We start from the raw sequence: 22,892 nt of genomic DNA, 5'->3' as shown, positions 1-22,892 counted from the left end.
CTTTTTGCAGTTTTTTTTTTTTTACCTTATGCTTCGCTTTGTGGAAGGGGACATCTTTGCAAAGTCAAGTCTAGTGCATTCCTTAGGCAGTGCAGCTCTTTTGACACAATCTTTGGGGCCAAGCAGAAGTACAAATGTATCCTGTGCTACTCCAAGTACTAAGACACAACTTTCAAGTGAATCTTTTAAGTTCACTACAAATGTAACAAGATTCAAAGGTGACTTGGTTGTTGCCACAATACGCTTTACTGTATTTCAGGGTAGACTCCCCATAGTATGGATGTGATCTTAATTTCCTAACATACTGTAGTCTTAGAAAGAAGATTAATTTTCTGCTGATTTCTTTTATGATTAAACTCCTCTTGCCTGCAGAGCATGAGCGTGTAGAATATTTTTCATAGTATATGCTATGGTTTTTTATTTGTTTTGTTTGCAGTGGATTTCCACTCCTTTCATGGCAAAATATGTGGAACTTTAAATTGATAGTAAAGATCCATCTTTATTTTGAGCACTGAAAGTGCTCTTTCACTAATTATGTAGATAGCAGATAAATGTAATTTAATGCTGCTTTCTGAGTCAGCAGGAGACAAAAAAAAATAGTAGGGTAGTAATATTTTTAGTAAGTCATCTTTCCCTTTTGAATTTTAAGCTTGCAATAGAATGTGTTGCTTAAATATGAGTAAAAGAATACTCTTAGATCAAATCTTAAAACTAAATGTTAAAGTTGTGTATACATTATAAATACTTTAAATCAGAATGAGGTCTAAGTTGAATTTTATCTAGGTTGAAGTACATGCAGTCTATTTCATAGAGAAGAGGAAGGTGATATCATAGATACGACAAATTAATCTGTTTCAGCTCTACTGTCATTAAGTGGAGAATTCCTATAAGTTTGTCTACAGTATATGGTCCACTTTCAATTATTGGAATAAAATTTTTACTCCCATTGGTTCCATAACTTTGTAGTCAGTGTTTTTTCCACATTCATCACCTTTAACAAAGGATTTTTGGACTTTGACACTTACTAGAGCTTATGTCTTATCCTTAGAACTTTACTGACATTCAAAACTATATTAAAATGTTTTAACTACACCTATATCATTTCTCTGCTAAAGGGTAGTTAGGTAATTTTATCTATTTCAGTGTGAGTTATTGAAATGCTCTATCACTCTTACCAACTTTCTTTTTGTTCTCTTTATTTGGTCACATTATTGCGCATAAAACTCAAAAATTAGAAGGTCCCTGTTTTCTCAGATAATTTTTCTGAAAGCATTTCAAAAGTGATTATAAATCAATTCATGCAATAGTTGTCTAGTACTGACCAGTCTTCATATACTATAACTTAAGTTCTTCCTGCTTTTATGGAAAATTGTACCAGCTGATAGAGCATGTGAAATCAGTTTCCTTATATAATTGGAAGATCAGCTATTGCATACTTTCTGTTCTTGCAAACAAAATAAAAACACCTCCAGACGCCTCCATCTCCACAGTGGAGCCTGTCCAATGTCCTTAGATTCAGAAATAGTATATTCCTGACAGCATCTACTTGATTTTTGGCTTAAAGAATGTACCAGCATCTTTGAGTATCATTTGTTAATAAAAATATTTACTGAATTTGGGAGGCTGATATGTTCAAACAAAAAAAAGCCTACATGAATGTTGAATAACAATACAGTGTTTATTTTTTCAATAGATATCACGGCATCCAGCTGTTGCTCAGGAGTCTTGCAACATTTGGCATGTGAGCTTAGAAGCTATACCAGAGTGGGTTAAATGCGTCATTGAGAAGGTAGATATATTTTCCTTGTATCTTTATCATCTAACAAAACGTCAAATAAGGAGGGAAGAAATTTGAAGGATACTTCTCTGAAAAGATCTATATATATTACAGAGACTTTGTAACTGAAGGATTTTATTTTTTTTTGTAACCTATATTGTTATGGAAGACTTTTATATGTATTATTTTCTTATGTACAAGGGCTGCTCTGAAACAAATGCCTCCTACTTTACTATGTTGGCCCGCCGCTCCGTAGGCAGATGGTTATGGTATGTCAGTAGAGGTTAAACCTTCCCACCGATATTCCATTACATTTTGTTGATATACAACATATGGCAGCAGTGGGGCAGACTGGCAAAACAACATCTGACATGGAAGTGTGTACAAAGGAAAGGTGAAGAATTGAATTCCTCCATGAGGAAAAAGTGCACTGTTCAGTTCATGAGCAAGCAAAATTGCTTCTACAGTTTCTTGGCAAAACTAGTCAAAGTATTCACAGGTAGGCCAATAGTCATATTCAAAAAGAAGAGCTGAAGTCACCCAGCTGGTAAAGGGGACCTCTGGCCGTCACTCCTTGACTCCTTGACAGGAAAAAGCCAACATCCAAGTGACACTCTCTTTTCAGTGACTGGCCCTTATATGAGCCCAGGGTGACTTCCCACTGGGTCCACACGTTCTGGTCACATGGGGAGCACAGGTGCAAACCGTTTGCCTGTGCTCTCTGGACCAGTGACACTCTTTCATCGTGTGCTTGGTCACCAGTTCAAGCTATAACCTAACAGCTCCTCTACATGCACCCATTGATATTCATTGACTCCTGCTGAACATGGAAGATGACCCAACCGTGATGTGTACATTGTGAGGTGGTGGGTGGTGTGTTTCAGGCAGTGCAGATTGTCATGAGCATGGCATGCAGGTTCTTGTTCATTGCACAGCTAATGATGATGACTGTATATTAAAAATGTATGAATTATCGGGGCTTTGGCTTTGGTTTGTGCTGATCATTGCATCTTTTAGTACTAACACCAGTGGACAGTAACATTTAAGGTTTTTTTAGAGATTTGTTGTTGGAATATGATGTAATTTCTTTATTTTACATGTTGAGATTTTTTTTTTATATGACTAGAAAGTACTTGCTTACTTGGAAATTCCAAGGTCTGATGATGAGCTAGTGTCAATGCATTTGAGTCTTAACTGCCCACTGAAAAGTATAAGACATCTCACAACTGTTGAAATTATTGTTTCTATTGACTATATTCTTTTTTTAGGTCTAGAACGTAAATGTTACTTGTAGAATCACAGAATGGCATGGGTAGGAGGGGACTTAAAGCTCATCCAGTTCTGACCCTGTGCCATCAGTAGAGTTTCCAGCCACCAGATCAAGTTGATCATGGCCCCATCCAATCGGCCTTGACAACTCTAGGGATGGGGCATCCACAGCTTCTCTGGGCAGCCTGTTTCAGTGCCATACCACCCTCTGAGTAAAGAATTTCCACCTACTATCTATCTTAAATCTCCCCTCTGTAGTTTAAAGCCATTCCCTCTCATCTTGTATGAGACCTTGTAAAATGTTGCTCTGCCTCCTGCTTATAAGCTCCCTTCAAGTACTGGATGGCCATAATGAGGTCTTGTCTTCTCCAGGCTGAACAAACCCATCTCCCTCAACCTTTCACTGTAAGAAAGCACTCCAGCCCTCTGATTATCTTCATGGCTCAGTTCACATCTGTCTTGTGACCCAAGGCCTGGACGCAGTACTGCAGGTGGGGCTTCAGGAGGGCAGAGCAGAAGAGCACAGTCCCCTACCTCTCCCTGCTGACCACCCTTTTGTTGATGTAGCCCATGATACAATTGGCCTTCAGGGCTGGAAACACATATTGCTGGCTTGTGCTAGTCTTTTCATTCACCAGAATCCCCCAAGTCTTTCTCTGCTGGTGTAGGAGAAGTAAGCCAAAACAGTGGTTTTTGTTTGCCCTGCAAACAAATTAATGTTTGATTTTGAGAAGCATGTTCTATTTGCATTTCTTTCTGCTTAGGTTTCAGTATCCAAGTTTTCTTATAGATGCAAAAGCATATATATTTATGTTATATTCTATTTTGTTCTAATCTGTATCTCAAGTGACATTTCTGGTCTAAGCAAATCCACTCTGAAAATGGCAGTGCAAAGAAAAAATGATGACTGTAAAACTAAGCATTCAGAAATTAAGAAAACTTGTTTCATTCTCCCTCAATGCTTTCCTATCTTTTTTGTATTCTTAAATATTAATTAATCTCTTCTGAAAATTAATGAAATCTTGGACCTAAATAGTGCACGACAGAATAGTGCATCTGCTTCAAAAATATTAATCTTTGGGAAGAAAAAGAAAAGCAGAATGATAAGGTGTTTTCTTGCCTTACAGATTAACCTAATCTTGAATGCCTGATCACAGTGACCCAATTTTTACAGCAGTTTGCATGTTCAATTATTTCAGTATAATTTGAATTAATGTTACAATAGTTGTAAATACTCATCTTTCTGCATATGAAAACCCAAAGGTTCATTTTGGAGGCCAGAAAGATAAAAGACCTGTAGACAGTGACTTCTTAGAAGAGATTTAGTGTATTTCCTCAAGATTGCAGAAGAGCAATGTTTCTCTGGTTGTCGAAGCACAGAACACAGTACTCTCTGAAAGTCTTCACTACCAGTGTTTTATTTTCTCTTTCATGTCCTGGGAACTCTTGTTTCATTCACTTCTGACCTCTCTGGAAAGATGCTGCAGGTTTATGGATATATATATATGGAGTTTTAAAACAATTTTGGTTTATCCACAGATCCTCCAGATCCTCCTGGGCTCTGAATAATGTTGTGATCATGTTTTATTTTCTCCTTTATGACTCCTGAATCAAAGGCTAAATCATTTTACATAAGCACAAAGTCTATTTGCAGCCTGCAACAGCCCACTGCTTCCCAGCCAGTTCTTTTTTGCCATCTGTCCCTGTTCTTAATCAATCTCATTGGGTTTCATGTGCACATTAATATATAGAAAATCTTCAGTAATTACAAATCTCTGATCAGTGTTGCTAGTGCCCATTATTTAGTAGCATTCTGTTTTCCCCATCAGTCTTCATTTTGTTTGACTTCTTCAGGTAACCATTCCTACTTTTCTGTCTTTATGGAGACCATATTTAAATCTGTGTACTCTAAGCTCTTCTAAAGATCTTGCTGGTTTTCCCACTGGCACCGCCTCTGCTGTTACTTCTTAAACCGAATCAGTGGCTTATCAGTGCCTTACCAAGCTCATGGTAAATCAATCCCAGACTCCCTCTTACTGCACTTGATCTCCCAGTTTCCCTGCACATTGGAAATTTTTCTTCCCTACAGTCTCTAGCTTTCCCATTTTTGCCTGAATCACAGAGTGGCTGAGGTTGGCAGAGCACTCTGAGTCCATCTGGCCCAACCCCTACTCCAGGGGAACGCCCAGAGCAGGGTGCCCAGGTCTGTATACTGTGCCCAGGCAGATTCTGGAGATCTCCTAGGAGGAGACCCCACAACCTCTCTGGGCAATCTGTGCCAGTGCACAGATAAATACCCAGTATTTATGCAAATTGGGGGAAGATCTCCTTGAGAGCAGCCCTGCAGAGAAGGACTTGGGGGTTCTGGTGGATGAGAAGCTGGTCATGAGCCAGCGATGTGCTCTTGTAGCATGGAAGGCCAAATATGTTCTGGGCTGCATTAAAAAAGGGGTGACCAGCAGGGAGAGGGAGGTGATTGTCCCCCTCTGCTGAGCTCCTGTGAGCCCCCATCTGCAGTACTGCGTCCAGGCCTGGGGCCCCAGCACAGGAAGGACGTGGAGCTCTTGGAGCGGGTCCAGAGGAAGGCCACTAAGATGAACAGAGGGCTGGAGCACCTCTCCTATGGGGAAAGGTTGAGGGAACTGGGATTGTGTAGCCTGGAGTCTGCAGGGAGACCTCATTGTGGCCTTCCAGTACTTGAAGGAAGCATGTAAGCAGGAGGGAGAATGGCTGTTTTTGAGGTTGGATAGTGATAGGACAAGGGGCAATGGCTTTAAACTGAGACAGGACTGGTTTCGATTAGATAGGTTAAATATTAGGAGGAAGTTTTTCACTCCGAGGGTGGTGACGCACTGGAACAGGTTGCCCAAGTAGGTTATGGATGCCCCATCCCTGGAGGCGTTCAAGGCCAGGCTGGATGTGGCTCTGGGCAGCCTGGTCTAGTGGTTGGCAACCCTGCATATAGCAGGGGATTGAAACTAGATGATGAGGTCCTTTTCAATCCAGGCCATTCTATGATTCTATGATTCTGTGCAGCATTGAAGTTCCCTGCTGTTCAAGGGAGTCTCTGGTATTCCAGTTTGCCAGGCTCTTAGCTTTCTTCCCTAACCTTTGTAGGTCATTTCCTTCTCCTTGTCTGTGGATTGAGGTTACTACTGCACTAAAAAGTGCTTTTTCCTTAATTCTAGTGCCTAGTCACAAGCATCCAAGAGCATGAGAGACTTAAAGTAAATCTCTGAATTGGCTTAATTGTTCTTAGGGAATGGCATAGAGACAAATTCATCAGCCTTACAAACTACGACTGCATGCTTAATGAATTCTGTGGGATTTGTTTGTGTTTAGGCATATGCTAACAGGTTTATTTTTCTCTCGGTTAATAATATGTCCAGATTTAAACAGGTTCTCATCCATCATATCTTTGATATTTTTGAAATTTTATGTTTTTAACGCACAACGCAAAAATGAGTTTCTCAAAGAAGTGTTTCTGTAACTTTTTACAGTACCGCATGTGAAAAATAACTTTTCTTCCACACACATCTTTTCTGAAACTGCATAAGTGCTTGTACTGAAACTTCCAAAAGTATTCACTCAGACGAATATTGCTCATGGAATCATTTGCCAAACTACCTTGCAAAGATTTTGCAACTGAAAACAGTGCTTTTGCTAGAAATGCTAGACAGCTTCTGTATTGGTTGCTTATTTTACTTCATGCACACTAATGAATAACGTGACTGGAGTTGATAATAACGTTTCTCATCTGGGCTGCGATCCTGCAAACACTAGAATATCTTTAATCCTCAAAAAAGTTTCTACTAAGCAGATGAGTATAGTTGTGCAAGTATGAAGGAGATTTTAGGTCTTTGATATGTATTTCCTTTTCAAAGAGTGATATGAGATTCATAAAAATGCTGATAATATAAGTAAGCACGTCCCTAATGATTCAGTATTAGGGATTTATGATGGCGTGTTCACACAGATTGTGTTGTTATACTACCAAAATGCAAGAACCATTTCAAGCTTTCTTGGGTAAGCAAAGAAAAAAACGATATTTTCTTTGTGAGAAATCTCCTTTCACTGTACTTGGTATGCAAGAAATGTATCAGCGCTCAGAAAGCTCAGCTGAGAAACTGTGCTTGCCAGTTCCAGATTAACGTGGTAAATTAACTTCCTTGTTTAAAAGGATCTAATGTTTTCAAGGGTATTGTTCTACCTATGAACAAATTATTAAAATATTTTAGAGCCCCTACATTTTGAAGTATATGTTAGTACTTGAATTCTTACATTTAGAATAGCTATCACTTAGAATTAATTATCACTTCGTAAGCATTGAACATTTTCTCTGGAACATTTTTTAGAATGGAATCTCTTTTCTTGTGTTGGAAAAACAATAGCTAAACCCTTTAGTAGAAGGACAAAAGTAAATTTAGTAATGATTTTCTAATCTTAGATTTGTAATGAATGTGTTGAATAATTTTTTTGGGTTTTTTTGTTAATAGGCACAGTGGACCGTTGGAAAACTGCACTGTCCATTTTGTGAGGCCTGTTTAGGGGGCTTTAACTTTGTTTGCAACACAAAATGCTCCTGTGGACAGCTAGTAAATATACATTTCTGCAAAAGTCGGACTGATTATCAAGCAGCTCACTCTATTAGATTGGCAAAGTCAGCAGGAAAATGCTTACCTCTCTGTGAAATAAAGTCTGGTTTTAACAAGAATAGCTGCCATGAAATGGTAACAGAAGTTTCAGATACCAGCCCCCAAGGGCTTTCATACATCACCAGAAAGAATAACGATACTGAAAGATTTACAGAAGCACTTTGTCTGGAAGTAAGATCTCCCAGATTTGTGATGGAAAGTAAAAAATTTCCCTTAAAGGCATTAAATCAAAAAGGAAATCTTTTTGCTTCCTGTCTGAATGACGCATGCACACTAAAACCTTTTCACAGAAGATCACACAGTTTGGATTTAAATATCAGACAGAGACTTGGTTTGTCACCTGTGTTGTTTGAAACTTCCAGTATGGGACCAGTTTACCACATGAAATGGTCAAATGGCCAAAATGAAAATCCATCACTTTATACACCAGGTGACCTGCAATTAGAGTCTAATAATAGTGCTTTTCAGGTCCAACATAGTTCCAGTGCTGGCAAACTACAAAAAAGGTTTCGAGCTATGTCCTGTACCACATTGGTACACAGAGACATGGAAAGTGATGAATGTGATTTTGAAGCTACCGGACAATCTTCTGGGAATGCCATTGCTGATGGGTCACCTTTTCTGTTGAACACTGCTTCATCTGCAAGAGCTGTAGAAGAGGAACAGTATATTGCACCTGAGAGTCCCATACAGTCTACAAGTATTTCTTTCAACCAAAATCTGAGTAAGAGAGAAAAAAACAAGTTGAAAAGCATAAGGAGAAAACAAAGGCAGCGAGAACAGTGGCTACAGAAGCAAGTAGGTGTTTAAAGTGATTTGTTCTGCTTTTTTTTTGTTTGACTTACTTTTATTACTTTTCATACTGTTTCTTAATATACAGTTTTAATATAGTGCTGCTGTATAGGGTTAGTTATCCTGCAAACAAGGCATTTCAACCTCTTTCTGCATATAATTTGTCTAATTCAATCCAATCTGCTTTTTCCTATATAAAATCAAATTGAAATGGATAAGTATATAAAACTTGCTTATGTTGGCTTTATTAATGTTTTGTGATGTAACAGCAAATCTGAAGTGGGAAGAAATACAGTAAAATTTAGTCAATGTGATTGAAGGCAGCCTCCACATTCAAATCTTCTAAATGAGAAATAATAGTATTTCAGAATTTCCTAGCTACTACATAATATCATTTTAGATTATCTTTGCAGCAGACTTTATTTTTAAAGGTGTCTGCATTTATTACTTATTGTAACATAAACGTTTCTTTCTTTGGGTAAAGAATTGAATGTTGCTTTTTAAGACATAAGTCTTAGTATCTAAATGTCTTACCTACAAATGTGAAAAGAAGTTGCATATTTTTATCTCATGTACAGCTATGTTTTCCCTCTTCAGACTATCAACTGAAGACCAAAATTGAAAGTTACATAGGATCAGCCCTTTGTACATAAATGATTTTCCCTCTTAATGCTTTGGTACAATGCTACATTACTCAGGCAGAAAGTGACTTCAGGTTCTTTCCTATGTACTGTCAGTAGAACCTTTAGAGTACAGTACAGAATCTAAGCAGAACAATGAATTCAGGGTTGAGAGATAGTTACTTGGAGGCTTACTCTTAACTAAATTTAAGAACCAGGGACATATCATAAGACTTTTTCAGTCTGTGTGTGTGTTATTTTATCTTTGGGATTTTTTTTTTTTTTTGGTTTAAATTCATATTGCCAAATTTGGAAAACATGTTCAATTTTTATAATTGTACACTGATACTGAAAGTAAAGACCCTTTCTAAGATTTGTATGTCTTCATATTAAATATTTATTTTCTAACAAGTTTAAGACTTACTAGGATGTCAGATTTCCTTAAATGGTTCTAAAAATTCAAGGTCTTTATATTTCTTTTGAATGAAGTGACAATGTAAAGGCATGATGCATAAGAGCATTTGCATTGTCGTGTCATCTGCAGTCTCTGCAGCCACCTTCATCTTTGCTAGATGTTACTTTTACGAGTAAAGCGCTGTACAGATTTTCCTAATTTGTTGGTAACTGGGGAGAGGAAAAGATAAACTTTAAATCTTTCCCTGTTAGATCATGCTTCTTACTACTATTCCTGCTTACGTGTCCTCCCTTCTCTTCCAAGTTTGTTTTCATTTCTCTTTGACTTTCAGATACTCCTCTTGGTAACGACATACATAATATTACATTGCTGCTTAGAAATAAGAAACAGAGCTGTGGGACTCTTTAACCATGATTTTCAGCATGCTTAGCACCTATGTTTAAGCAGTGAGATATTAAAACCTCAAAAAAAAAAACCCCAAAAAATGAAAAACATCATAAATCTCTGACTGATAGAATGAGAGAGTTTTGATAAATGACACTGAGGAGTGTTTCACTTAAGTGCTCTTCTTCAGTGCAGCAAAATCCTTATGTGGGTACTTTGATTCTAAGCTCTCTTCGCTATAAGTACTATATATCTCATTTTTGTCTTTAGTTAAAGCAGTTTGCAGATGATGCAAATGCATCATGCAGTTCTCTGCTTTTGTTTCATTGCATGGTAACTTTATCTGTCAAGTTGTTTTCCTGTCTTCCAGTAAGCCTTCCAGTAAGCCAAAATATGTTCATAAAAGTTGTGTTGTGACAGAATATGAGCTAATATGAAGGTGAAGTATATATAAATCTCAAATTGTGAATAGGAACAATTCTGTGAGCTTCTGACATAAGCTTGCACTTGGAGGTCTGCACTGGGAGTACATGCAGGACTAAGGTGCCCTGCTATAACAGCAGAGGGACCCAAGCTTCCTTTGACTGTTCTGCAGGGGAGAGCTCTTAAAGCCTGTGGAGTGTATAAGCATTTTGTGTACAACATGCGGGCATCTTTGTGTTCAGGAGAGATTTCTAGCACTGCAGTGTATTGTTACAGTATGAAGTATTTAAGTCTAGTGTTAATATTTTTTTTTTCTCTAAGAAATTTAAGATTTTTGTTACAAACTCTTATGTACATCTTTTCATATTTGCATTGTTTGCTATGGTCTGGAGCTCATACTTGTATCCTAAAATATCTCAGACAGAGGTATCATTTGCTGTTCCTCCAGTTATATTTTATTTCTGCTCAGAATAATTTTACATGAAGGAAGACTACTGAGTTAGCTTCAAAACTGCAGTATCAGTTAATCAGTATCAGATGATTTTGGAAATCATCCTGATCCATTCTGAAAAAACATGTCACCGAGTATTCTGAGAGCCTTCTCTGTCTCTGCTCCTAAAGTTCTCTGCCTTCTTAGCAGATCTGTATTTCTTTACACTGCTTCATTATTATATGCGAAATAACACGTTGTTACAGCTATTTGTAGTTGTCCCATACAGCAATAACAAAAATAAACCATGGTAGGCACGGATATCTGATCAGTTAGATAAACTGTTCTCACAGTTTACTGTAAGCTAAACCAAGTAAAACAGGCAAGAAAGGTTCAGTCAGAGCGAGCCTGACGCAGCTTTAGTTCAGACCTTGCAGGCTGAGAACAAAGCTGATGTCTGTTTTTTACAGTGGCAATACTGCATTACAGGGCTATGCACTTGCAAACATAAGGCAGTATCTTTATTTAGCTAGTACATTTTACAAGACTCTTGAGGAACATCTGAGTCAAAACATGTATATCTTTTGATTTTATTGTGGCTATTATCTGATACCTTTGTAATTAAGAGATTAATTCTGTCACAGATTATAAACAACAGTTAGGAAGAGGTATTAACAATGATGGATTCGTGCCCAAATGCATGATTTACCATTCTTAAATTGCAACTGTACTTTCAGAGGGAGAATTGTACTTTCTTTTGATTTTATTATGACTATTATCTGATGCTTTTGTAATTAAGAGATTTATTTGTCATATACTATAGAGTAAGGAAGAGATAATAGATATTAGCAATGATGGATTCATGCCTAAAGGCGTGACTTACCTTTCTTAAATTGCAGTTGTACTTTCAGAAAGAGTTGCATCTGAGGGAGAAGCACGCAAAAGCTACTGATTTATGGCATGCATTTGGAGCTCCTCTTGCATGTCTTTAAATCCCAGCACTTTCGACTTTAATTACTTATATCAGTAGTCTTCTCACACTTTTATTTATGATTGCAGTTTTTTAGGGTCATTTGTGACCTGGCCTCTTCATGTGATCATAGAACCATAGAAACATAGTGTGGCTGGGGTTGGAAGAGCCTTTAACGATCATCTGCTTCTAACTTCCAGCAGTGTGCAGGGTTTCCACTCACCAGATCAGGCTGCCCAGGGTCCTATCCAACCTGGCAAATGCCTCCAGCTGTGGAGCATCCACAACTTCTCTGGCCTGTCTGGTCCAGCACCTTACATGCGGGCCTCTGAGTAAAAAAAAATTCCTCTTAATTTCTATCTTAGATCTCTCCTCTTTTAGTAAAGCCATTCTCCGTTGTACTGTCTGACCATATGAAAAATCAGTCTCTATCTTGTTTATTAACTCCCTTCAAGTACTGAAAACCCACAGTGAGATTTCCCCGGGGCTTCTCTTCTCCAAGCTGAATAAGTCCAGCTCCCCTGGTCTTTCTTCACAGGAGAAGTGGTCCAACCCTCTGATCGTCTTAATTGTGCTCTTCTGTACCTCCACTTCAACAGCTCTTCATCTGCCTTGTGCTGGGGGCCCCAGGCCTGGATGCACTATTCCAGATGGGTCCTCACAGGGCCAGAGCAGAGTGCTACAGTCCTCTCCATGCTGGCCACCCTTCTACTGATGCAGCCCAGGATACGGTTGGCCTTCTGGGCTGCAAGCACACACTGCTGCCTTACATCCAGCTTTTCATCCACCAGGGCTACTGTATCATTCTCCACAAACTGCTCTCAGTTTGTATGCATATTTGGGATTGTTCTGACTGAAGTGCAACACCTTGCACTTGACCTTATTGAACTACCTCATTAGGTTCACATGGGCTCACTTTCCAAGCTTGTCCAGTTCCCTTTGACATCCCTTCTTTCTATTGTATAAACTGCACCATTGCTTGTCAATTTCAGGACTCCCTCCCACACCACAGTCTCCCAGTCCTCTGTATTTTATTGCTGACTGTCAAAATCAGCATTTTTTAGGTATCATCATTGTTAATATTAAGTAATTGTTACTACTTCAGTATCATATTGATGAGCAGCTGAGAACTACAGAAATATTATATAATTCCTTCTTGCATACACTACTAAGTTTATATTATGTTGTTTATTTTATAAGCTTACAAACAGGTTAGATAATAACAGTTTATGAGACATGCTGTCCCTCAGCTAAGAACAACAATGGAGGTAAGTTACAGCACCATGCACAATGTGAAAAGCAGACTGAACTGCACAGTTATGTAAGATGGCTCACAGCACACAAAAATGAAAGTTCAGCGATACAAGTAAGAATTCAGAAGTACTTTCATATTTTGAAATTTACCACATATTAATAGAAAGACAATGAATACACAGTAAGGAGAGAATTTAAGATTGGTTCTTGTCTTGTTACACAATTTTGTGTCTTCACATCTGCAGATTGTTCTGTTAATGATTCACTGACGCTGCATTTGTGTCAGTTTGATATCTCTGATTGGTTTTCGTGTTAATAGACTCTCTGAATGCATATAAAACAATGGCAAATTTGAGATCTGGAAGCTTGCTTGGAGGTGTAATCAGAGAGCAGATCTTGGTTCTGTGAATGCAAGTAGAATTTTTTTTTTCAGAAAAAAAGAAATTCCAAACATCTAGGAGAACTAAATTTCCATATTGTTATGTTTTGTTCTGTTTCTAGAACTAATCACTCATGCATTGCTGTGTTCAAAGATACCTGATTTTTTCTCATTCACAACCGCCTTCGATTTTACGATGTCAAGCATGCTAGTGTTTATTTTTGCTGTTGTTTTCTTCCTCCCCACTCACCATGTCTGTATATAGCAGGAAATAACACTAAGTGAGAAGAATTGATTTCTTTACAATTCTTCAACTTTTTTTTTTTGTGTGAAAATTTAGGTATGCATGGAGAAGTCACTCTAAACATTAAAACAATCTCACACAACTAGAATAGAGATTTCGTAAGAAACTTTGTAAAACGGAAGAGATTTCGTAAAACCTCACTGTTCTGAAGTTGATAAGCTGTCTGATACTAGTAGGAAATTTTAAAAAAAGTATCAGTGAAATGAATTATATGTACTACTGCAAAATTCTGAAGAGGTGTTGTATGGTAGCTGCATTTCAGAATGAAATGTAAGGGAAGGTAGCATTTACTGTTTAAACTGTAGGAGGTTGTAGTCTTTAAACATATGAACACTTGCTTCAGTCAAAAGTACAAGCTTATACCAAAATAAACTAATACAGGTGATAAAGCAAAAGTTTTCTGTATTATGATCTAACACCCTAATGCCTTCAAAGCTGTGACAGCACTGTTTTTTTTTAAAGCAAGCTATTCCCAAAATTCTATTGGTATTGGTATTCCATACCAAGCTAACACTAGCATGTCTAGAAGAGTGTCTCGGGTAGGGCCTTCTGTTCTTAAGTCAGATTAATTTGCTTATATTCCTACGTCTGAAGCATCCTGAGTGTATTTAACTTCTTAGACCTGTTAAATCACTGAGACGTAATCTTAACACTTAAAGCAAATGCTTCTAACTGTGTCCACTCCCGTTAGCAATAGAGTTGGCAGGTTGTCTTTGGTTCATATACCTGTTTTTGTAGGTTTGATTACATTGGAAAAGTAGGATTCTAGAACAGACAATAGGAAAATGTAGCATCGCTTATGGGCATTTGTAGATTTTTGTGAATTTTTAGAATTCGCTGTTTTTTTCCCCACTGTTAAGTGCAGTCTGTTCTATCTCGCTTACAATGGAAGAGGCAAGGTTGTATGAAAAGTTACAAAGAAGATTAAATACATGTGAACCTGGTAGTTGCTCTTGGTTGCATAATGACATAGCTTGTACTGCATGTAGTTGTCCTCTTGAAGTGAGTCTATAATCCAGACCAAGTTGAGAATGTTAATTATGTTACAGTAAAAATTAAAGTACTTACTTCGGTGGACTAGCAGACTGAATGCAGATTTTATGTGCTAGAAGAAATACGAAACAGAAACAGACTTTTCTTAGATGATCAGACTTCAGGTACAGGGAACTTCTAGAATTAAAAGCAAAACACAATTTTTGTAGTTGCTGCCACAATATGTTGTATTCTGGGAATGTGAGAGCGAGTGCCTTGGGAGGTTTATGCTAAATTCTTATTTAAGGCCGGTTTCAGTACCAATTAGCAATTGACTTGGTTAATTGTAAGTAAGCAAATCTGAGAAACCAGTCCAGCTCTGCATTGTGCTTCTGGAACCCAAAGTAACAACAGCAATCACTTTACAGAACACTTACTATGCAGTAAGTTGCCTGACCTCTAACTGTCTTTTCACAAGGAAAGCATGTTTCTGGGTGAAAAAATATGCATGGAAACAAACAGATGAAATCTAGTTCAGACTACATGCCTAATGATTTCAGTGTTTCCTAAGAAACTAACATACCTTATTCTTAGGGGTACATTTAACTTCTACTGAGTAATGGTTAGGACCATTCTAGAGGGATTACTTGTGCCTGAGTCACTTGAATGTTGCTAACACTAAATAACCATAATCTGAAGATGCACCTTGAGATCTAATTCAGTTCACAGTTGCATCTAGATAAAACAGACGTTCATTCTTGTGCTTGTCTCCTCCCTTTTGTGCTAAATCAAGTTTGAGTGGACAAGACTATATATCTTAAACTTAGTTAGGATTATCTGCTTACTACATGCATTTATAAAAGTAGTCTGAAATTACAACTTATATTTATATTTTTTATCATTTGATAGCAAAACCATTTTTCTCCCATATCTTAGAGGAATTAATTCATGGTCATGTTAATCTTTAATGCCATATGGGAATCTCAAAAAAAAAAAAAAAAAAAAAAAAAGGAAAAGGAAAAGGAAAAGGAAAAGGAAAAGGAAAATGTGCCCAGAAAGTGCTAATACATCCTGGGATTATTACATCGATTTAGTTATGGCATTGTCTCACAACAATTATATAGCATGCTATATTGTAAGATCAACAGTAAGATTTTTTTCTGCTGTGTTTTGTTAGGAATAACAAATTTGAAGAAAAAAAATGGTCCAAAGCAGTATGTGCATTGATAGATCAGCAAAAAGTGTGCAGCATACTTATTTCAAAGCTGCATAGTTGTCATGGACTGCTCTATCAATAATGCCAAATTATAATGATGTCAAACGTGGATACTGATGATTACACAGCTGACATCAAAATGTTTGCCACTGCATTATGGCTGATTTTTGTGCTTGTTTCATTCTTTCCATGAGGAGAACTTGGCATTAGCTTCTTTGTATTGCATTAGACGTTCCTTCCAAAGCTTATAAAAATTATTTCACATACTTTTTTTTTCAGTAGGAATGTTTTGGAAAAGGCTGCCCTATATCTAAACAATAGCTCTCATTACAGATGATTTGTTGCCCCAAAAATGCATTTCTTTTTTAAGTTCATAAGCATTCATATGCTAGTAACTATTCAGAAGAGAGGACAGAGCATTATGGAAGGACAGAAATTAATTTACAAATGTACAGTGTCTAGTTGTATTAAATGTACAGTTACTGAAGCCAAGAGCCTAAGAACAACAAAGAACACAAAAACTGCTATAGCACTTATTTTAAATATGTGTAGATTCATACTCTGTGGATCATTGGATTTGTAAACAATATCTATTTAATTGTGTAGCTTTTTTATAGAAGTGTTTTGCTGCATTTTTCATAAAGACATCAGCAGGCAGGATATTCTAACATATTTATTTGTTTTGGAGCACTTCAGAAGTGTTAGATACTTTTCGTTGTGGGTAAAATCAATAATTCTTGCCTCATTGGCATGCAGTATATCTTCAGAAATGATTCAGTGGAAGAGAACAGCCAACTAGAAGGGTTAATAGACCCAGTAAGCCGTGCCATGTTCAGTCTAAAAACACTGACTGACTGAGGATTTGAAATTGGGTATGCTAAGAGCAGTCACAATTGCTCCATGCTTTCAGATTTAAATTTAATCTGATGAAAATTAAGCATATTGTTTTTTTACAGATAGAGGTGTTTATTTGGGAACACAGCACAGCAGAGGCAGAGGGAGGTGATCCTGCCCCTCTGTGCTGGTTAGACCTCACCTGAACTACTGCATCCCGATGGGGAGCTCTGAGTACAGGAGAGACATGGATCTGTTGGAGCACATGCAGAGGGCCATGAAATGATCCAAAAGATGAAACACTCCCCTGCAAGGACAGGATGAGAGAGCTGGGGCTGTTCAGCCTGGAGAAGAGAAGGCTTTGGGGAGACCTTACAGCAGCCTTTCACTATCTAAAGTGGGGCTGTAAGAAAGAAGAGGACAGACCTTTTGTGGAGTCTGTTGGTACAGGACAAAGAAAATGGTTACAAACTGAAAAACAGGAGGTTTAGATTGGATATAAGGAAAAAGCTTTTACTATAAGTGATAGTAAAGAGAAGATAATGTATAGTAAAGATAGTGAGGCACTGGAACAGGTTGCCCAGAGATGTGGTAGAACTTATTTCCCAGGATGGACTAGGATTTGAGCAGCCTGATCTGGCTGTAGGTGTCCATGTTTGTTGAGGAGAGTTTGACCCGGTGACCTTTAGAGGTCCCTTCTAACTCATACAATTCTGTGATTCTGTAATCATTCTGGATCATGCGCCTCCAATCCGGACCCCATAAGCCTGTACAGGAGCAAGCTGAATTCTGCACATATTCTTCAGTTCCTTTGTTGTCCTTCACTGTATCACAGGACATTTGATGTGAATTCAGTGAGGGTTATATGCAAGCTGAATCCATGGTTTTGCACTGTCAGGAAAGAGCATGATACTAAAAATATCTAAGTGCTTCTGTATGGATCAGTCTGAATATAGGCAGTCAGTCAGATGTCCTCACCATGTATTTGTTTCTAGGATCATCATGCAGAAGTATTTGAGCTAACATTGCACAGAAGTGTTTCTGATGTGCTAAATTTATTTCTTCACACCATATTATGGTGGTTAGACTGCTCATATGTTGAAATGGCCCTGGAAACTTAAGATTAGCTTTCATGTGATTCTGGTTGTGTTCTATGAGACCTGCTAAATAAAAGTGACTGTGTAAAGAACCTCTTGTCATTGCAGTTATGACAGTTAATCACAGAATCAAAAAATGATAGAATAGATTGGGTTGGATAGGACATTTAAGATCACCTAGTTCCAAACCCCTGCTATAGGCAGGGACACCTCCCTCTAGACCAGGTTGCTCGAAGCCCCATCCAGCCTGGCCTTGAATGCTTCCAGGGAGGGGGCATTCATGGCTTCACTGGGCAACCTGTTCCAGTGTCACACCACCCTCACATTAAAAAAACTGCTTTCTGATGTCTAGTGTAAATCTACCCTTTTCCAGTTTAAAACCATTTCCGCTCATCCCATTGCTACATGCCCTTATAAAAACTCCTCCAAAGTTTTCCTGTAGGCCCCTTTAGGTACTGTAAGGCCACTATAAGGTCTCCTTGGAGCCTTCTTCAGGCTGAACAGCCCCAACTCTCTCAGTCTGTCCTTGCAGTGGAGGTGCTCCAGCCTTCTGATCATCTTTGTGGCCCTCCTCTGGACCCACTCCAACAGCCTCATGTCCTTCTTTTGTTGGGGACCCCAGAACTGGATGCAGTACTCCAGGTGGTGTCTCACGAGAGCAGACTAGAGGGGCAGAATTGCCTCCCTCAACCTTCTGGTCACACTTCTCTTGGTGCAGTCCATCTGGGATGTTCATGTTGAGTCTTTTATCAAGTGATACCCCCAAATTCTTCTCAGGGCTGCTCTCAAGCCATTCTCACCGAGCCTGTATCTATGCTTAAGACTGTCCCGATCCAGATGCAGGACCTTGCACTCGGCCTTGTTGAGGTTGGCATGGGTCCACCCCTCAAGCCTATCCAGGTCCCTCTGGATGACCCAAACAGGTGTTATACAGAAAGACACCTGCCAATGTTGAATGCAAGATTAATTCAGATGAAAGTGATGGCAAACATGGCAAATTATTTTCGCTAGGTATTTCCACTGTTATAAAAAGTTAACTTTAATAGAGTAATGATATATTTTGTTTGTATGGCATTTGGGGAATTCTTGTTTTCTTCATGATCATCTTTCCTAATATCAATAATTTACTTTTTATGAAAATGCATATGTATGTGTATGCCTACTACAAACCACACATCATCTCAAAAGTGAGTGATTATAGTCTTATGAAGTATTTTTCTAAGGTAAGTTAAAAGCTGATGTATTACTGACTGATATTAAGGAGAAGTCTGAATTCTTAATTGAGTTTCATTTGGCAGATAAAATAGTTCTTAATTCATTTTTTTATAAAAAGTGATGTAGGTTTCTATCCCCTTTTTAAATACAATAATGAATATTTAATACTGAGTCTGCAAAAATTACCACGCTTGAAAATGGAGTGCAGTCTAAAACTGAAAATGGGAAGTAGTTAAGAAGCTAAATGAATAAGTTAAGTTCAGGTGATAGAGCTCAGACTGTACCCTTCAGGTACTGGAAGGCCACGATAAGCTCACCCCAGAGCCTTCTCTTTTCTAGGCTGGAGAGCCCCAGATCTAAAAGTACGCAAGTAATCTTCAGTAAGGCAAAAAATAAAATATCAGTTTCTGTTTCAAGTTAGTGTATGTGCTTTTCAGTCTTCTACAAAATTGTCCTTCTGAAATGCAAAGCAAGAAAAGTATATTGTTCAGACTGCTAGGTTATGTGTTATATGCTTTTCTTGTTATCACAGCGAATTAAATATTCATTTACTGAAAAATAAGAGCAGTCTCATATTCTGAATCAACCTTTTATCAAAGCCTGTGTCTGAGGTCCTTCTAACCTAACTTTCCTAACTTTTTGCTTGACAAAAAAAAAGAAAAAGGAAAAAAAGAGTCTAAAGAATTTTTCTTTTATACCACTTTTTGTCTGTATAACACTCAGGCTTTTACAAGGCCGCCAAGTATTGGAAATTTGCCAGTGCAGAAATGGGGTAGGCAGAATTATTTGGCATTGGTTTCTCAGATGTTTGGTTGGTGTATTATGTGTGTACTCTAAGAAAGTGAACCTAATCACCAGATTTGGTGCCGGGATATTTTTTTTTCACACAGCTTATAGAGGTGAAAGCAGTTCCTAGTTTCCTTGTCAATTTTATCTGTAGCTGATTTTCTTCCTCTTAGTTTTCTAGGTTGTTGATTTTCTTTTCGCCTTAGTATAAATGTAGAAATTATTTCAGAATGAAGGAATGTAGTTTTGGATCAACAGCTATGAAGTAGGAGCTCCCATCTTATTACTCATGATTTTAGAATACTGCACTTGGCAACCCTGGGAGTGTTCTGGTTCTATTTCTTACAATTCTATTACCTTTTAGCCCTAGTACTACTTTGAGTAGATCTAGGTCAGGGACTAAAATGTAATGGGTATGTTTGTAATTGCTGGAAAAGAGCCAAGGAATCATCCTTCAGTCTGAAGCATAGTGGCCCTGCTCCTGTGCAGTCTGCTTAGAGCACCTTTCACTCAGCAGCACTGCTCTGGGTCTGAGACCCAGGTGGTGCACCACATTCTGAAGATTCAGTCAAGTACTGGATGTTTCTTCTGTCAGCTCTAAGTGTCTGAGCTGGTAGAAAAGGGCTATGCAAAGGGGAGAAAAGGAGGCATGCAAAGTGTAAGTGCAGTGATTTTTACCACGTCAAATTATAAGTAGATATTGTATAGCTAAGAGTCTGAGCTGAGCATATGGGATAACATTTCAAATGGAAAACCTTAAACATTATAGAAGAAGTTGTATCATCATTCATTCCTTTCCTGTATACAAAAATTCCTCCTGCAAAAATAGGTTTTCGTTACTGTTATTTGTTCACCCACCTCTAAATTGGCTTATTGATGTATGTATCCAGAATGCAGTGCTTCTAAGTGCTTGTCGCATGTGTAAACTACAATACCACTTTTTAGTGTTTAGCTTTTTAGAACTGATAAAATATCAAAAGTAATGTTTTGATTTTGCAATTTAAACTAGTTTTGTATATTTGCAATTAAATTTCTTAACGTGTATTTTTTTTTCTATGCTTTTTTCATTTGCTTGGCATCTTTATGCAGGCATACTCATTACTTCTGTATGAAGTCTTATCTAGTAAGGCCGTTTGTTTTGCGGTGAATGCATAGATTGTAGAAGAGCTGTTACATAGACTTCATCTTTGTGTTATTGCCTAATAAACTAATATTCAGTTGCTGGATAGCTTTAACTACTGTGAATATATTTTTTTAGAAATACGTAGAACTAAATAAAGCATCATTATGTGTAGGAGTTCGCAATGCTTCTTTCTACCACTTAAGAAAACTACATTAGTAATGCATAGTATCTCCACCTGAATGCAGAGGTATAATTGAACTGTTTTCTGCTGTAGCTGCACAAAGCTAGTACAAAAGGATAATTTTCACGGTTTCTTGCAGTTTTTAAAGATAGATGTTTTTGCTTTTTAGAAACTAAATTAAGAGCAGCATTTAGGAGGGCTTATGGTAACATTTTGCATTAGGAACTACTTTATTGCACTTCAGTATTTTTTTTTAAATAGTATTTTAAGTCATTTGTTCTTGATATCAAGTTGTCTCTTCCAGTATTTAAAAAAATAGCTGGTGAAACACATAGGTGTATGTACTGTAATGTAAGGTACAGTGTGTGTAAACATTTATAATGCTTTTTTACCTACATAATTATCCTCCACAATTGTACATCAGGTGACATGATTTTGTTTGACTTAATATATGTTTTGGTAAGTATGTTTTAATATACATTTTAATATGTAATTTATGATCTGTAGACCTCCCTGTTCCTTATAGGATACAGTCATAAGAAGAATAGCTAAACAATTAGTACTTTCGGGGCTGTAGTAGATTGATTCTGGTCAGCAGGCAAACACTCAGCTTCTTGATCACTCTGCTCTTCTCACTCTGGGAAGAAAATAGGAGGAGGGCAAGCAGACTTGTGGTTCGAGATAATAAGAGCTTAATAGAGGAAATGAAAGCTGCACATACAAGCAAAGCAAAGAGGAATTCATTGATTATTTCTGATCAGCAGGCAGATGTCCAGCTGCTTCCTGGAAAGCAGTGTCTCAGTACACATAGTGGTTGCTTGCAAAAAAGAGACATCACAAGGTTGAATGCCCTCCCTCTTCCTCTCCCTGGACTTCGTTGCTGACACAGAATATCCGTTTGGTCAGTTTGGACCACCTGTTGTGGCTGTGTCCTCTCCCAGCCTCAAGGTCATACCTAATGTACATGCTGTGCTGTGCTTTCTTCCCAGTGGCGTCTCTCGGTGAGATCTGAGTCTGTTTCATTACCATTTCATGCCCCCCTTTATCTTTTGAATGATCTGTGGTTGAGTAGCTGATGTTGACATTGATGGACTTCATAGCTAATATTGCAGTCAGGCTTAAGAGGGGCAGAATTCACATCGCTGAGTTTTTCTTTCAAGTTGTCTGGTTAAATTTTATTACTTTTGAAGGCTTATCTGCAGAATGAGCATTAAGAACTACTTTATAGTAACAAAATGTTGGGTACTAGAGGATTTGATTTTTTCATGTGAGCTCTAGATATTTTCTTCACAAAGGCTTAATGTTGGACCTTCTGCTTGAGGACTATAGCTTACTTGTGTTAGGAACCTAAAATAAAGTAATGGCATCTCATCAAATTCACTGTGAAAGCCATAAAATAAAATGTAGCATATAATCTATTCTTTTAAGATAACCAGATCCTTGAATAAGATTGCTCCAAACATGCCCTGTATTTGCCTGAGGAACTGACATAAATAATCATCTAAAATGATTAGTTTGTCAGCTACGAGCTTATATTAAGGAGGCAAGCAATCCATCGGAATCAAACTAAACAGCATTGCTTTGCTTTGTGTTCTTTACTGTACTGGGTCTTTTATCTTTGACCATTACATTTCCTCATCAGAAAAGACCTTTCCTGTTCTGCTAAAGTAGGTCACAGGATGCTGCCTACATTAAGGAAAGAAAAGTGAAATTATTTGTAAAAAGATTTAGAAAATACATCAAATCTATGAGGCTTTGAAATATTTAAAATATACTAAACTAAAGAAAGATTCATT

The 22,892-nt window shown here is 37.7% G+C and overlaps 1 protein-coding gene across 2 annotated transcripts in view; it reads left to right on the top strand.

The window, feature by feature from the left end:
* RNF180 (ring finger protein 180) overlaps window positions 1-22,892 on the top strand; it is a 71,581-nt gene that overhangs the window by 7,996 nt on the left and 40,693 nt on the right. For both annotated transcript variants that reach the window (XM_052670442.1, XM_052670441.1), the window contains exons 3-4: window positions 1,694-1,789; window positions 7,543-8,499. In XM_052670442.1, coding sequence (XP_052526402.1) covers window positions 1,694-1,789; window positions 7,543-8,499 — 1,053 coding nt within the window. The remainder of the gene's footprint in view (window positions 1-1,693; window positions 1,790-7,542; window positions 8,500-22,892) is intronic.

Source organism: Tympanuchus pallidicinctus, unplaced genomic scaffold (genome assembly GCF_026119805.1).
Source record: "Tympanuchus pallidicinctus isolate F22 unplaced genomic scaffold, pur_lepc_1.0 scaffold9, whole genome shotgun sequence".
Taxonomy (NCBI): Eukaryota; Metazoa; Chordata; class Aves; order Galliformes; family Phasianidae; genus Tympanuchus; species Tympanuchus pallidicinctus.
This window is presented reverse-complemented; position numbering and strand designations above follow the sequence as displayed.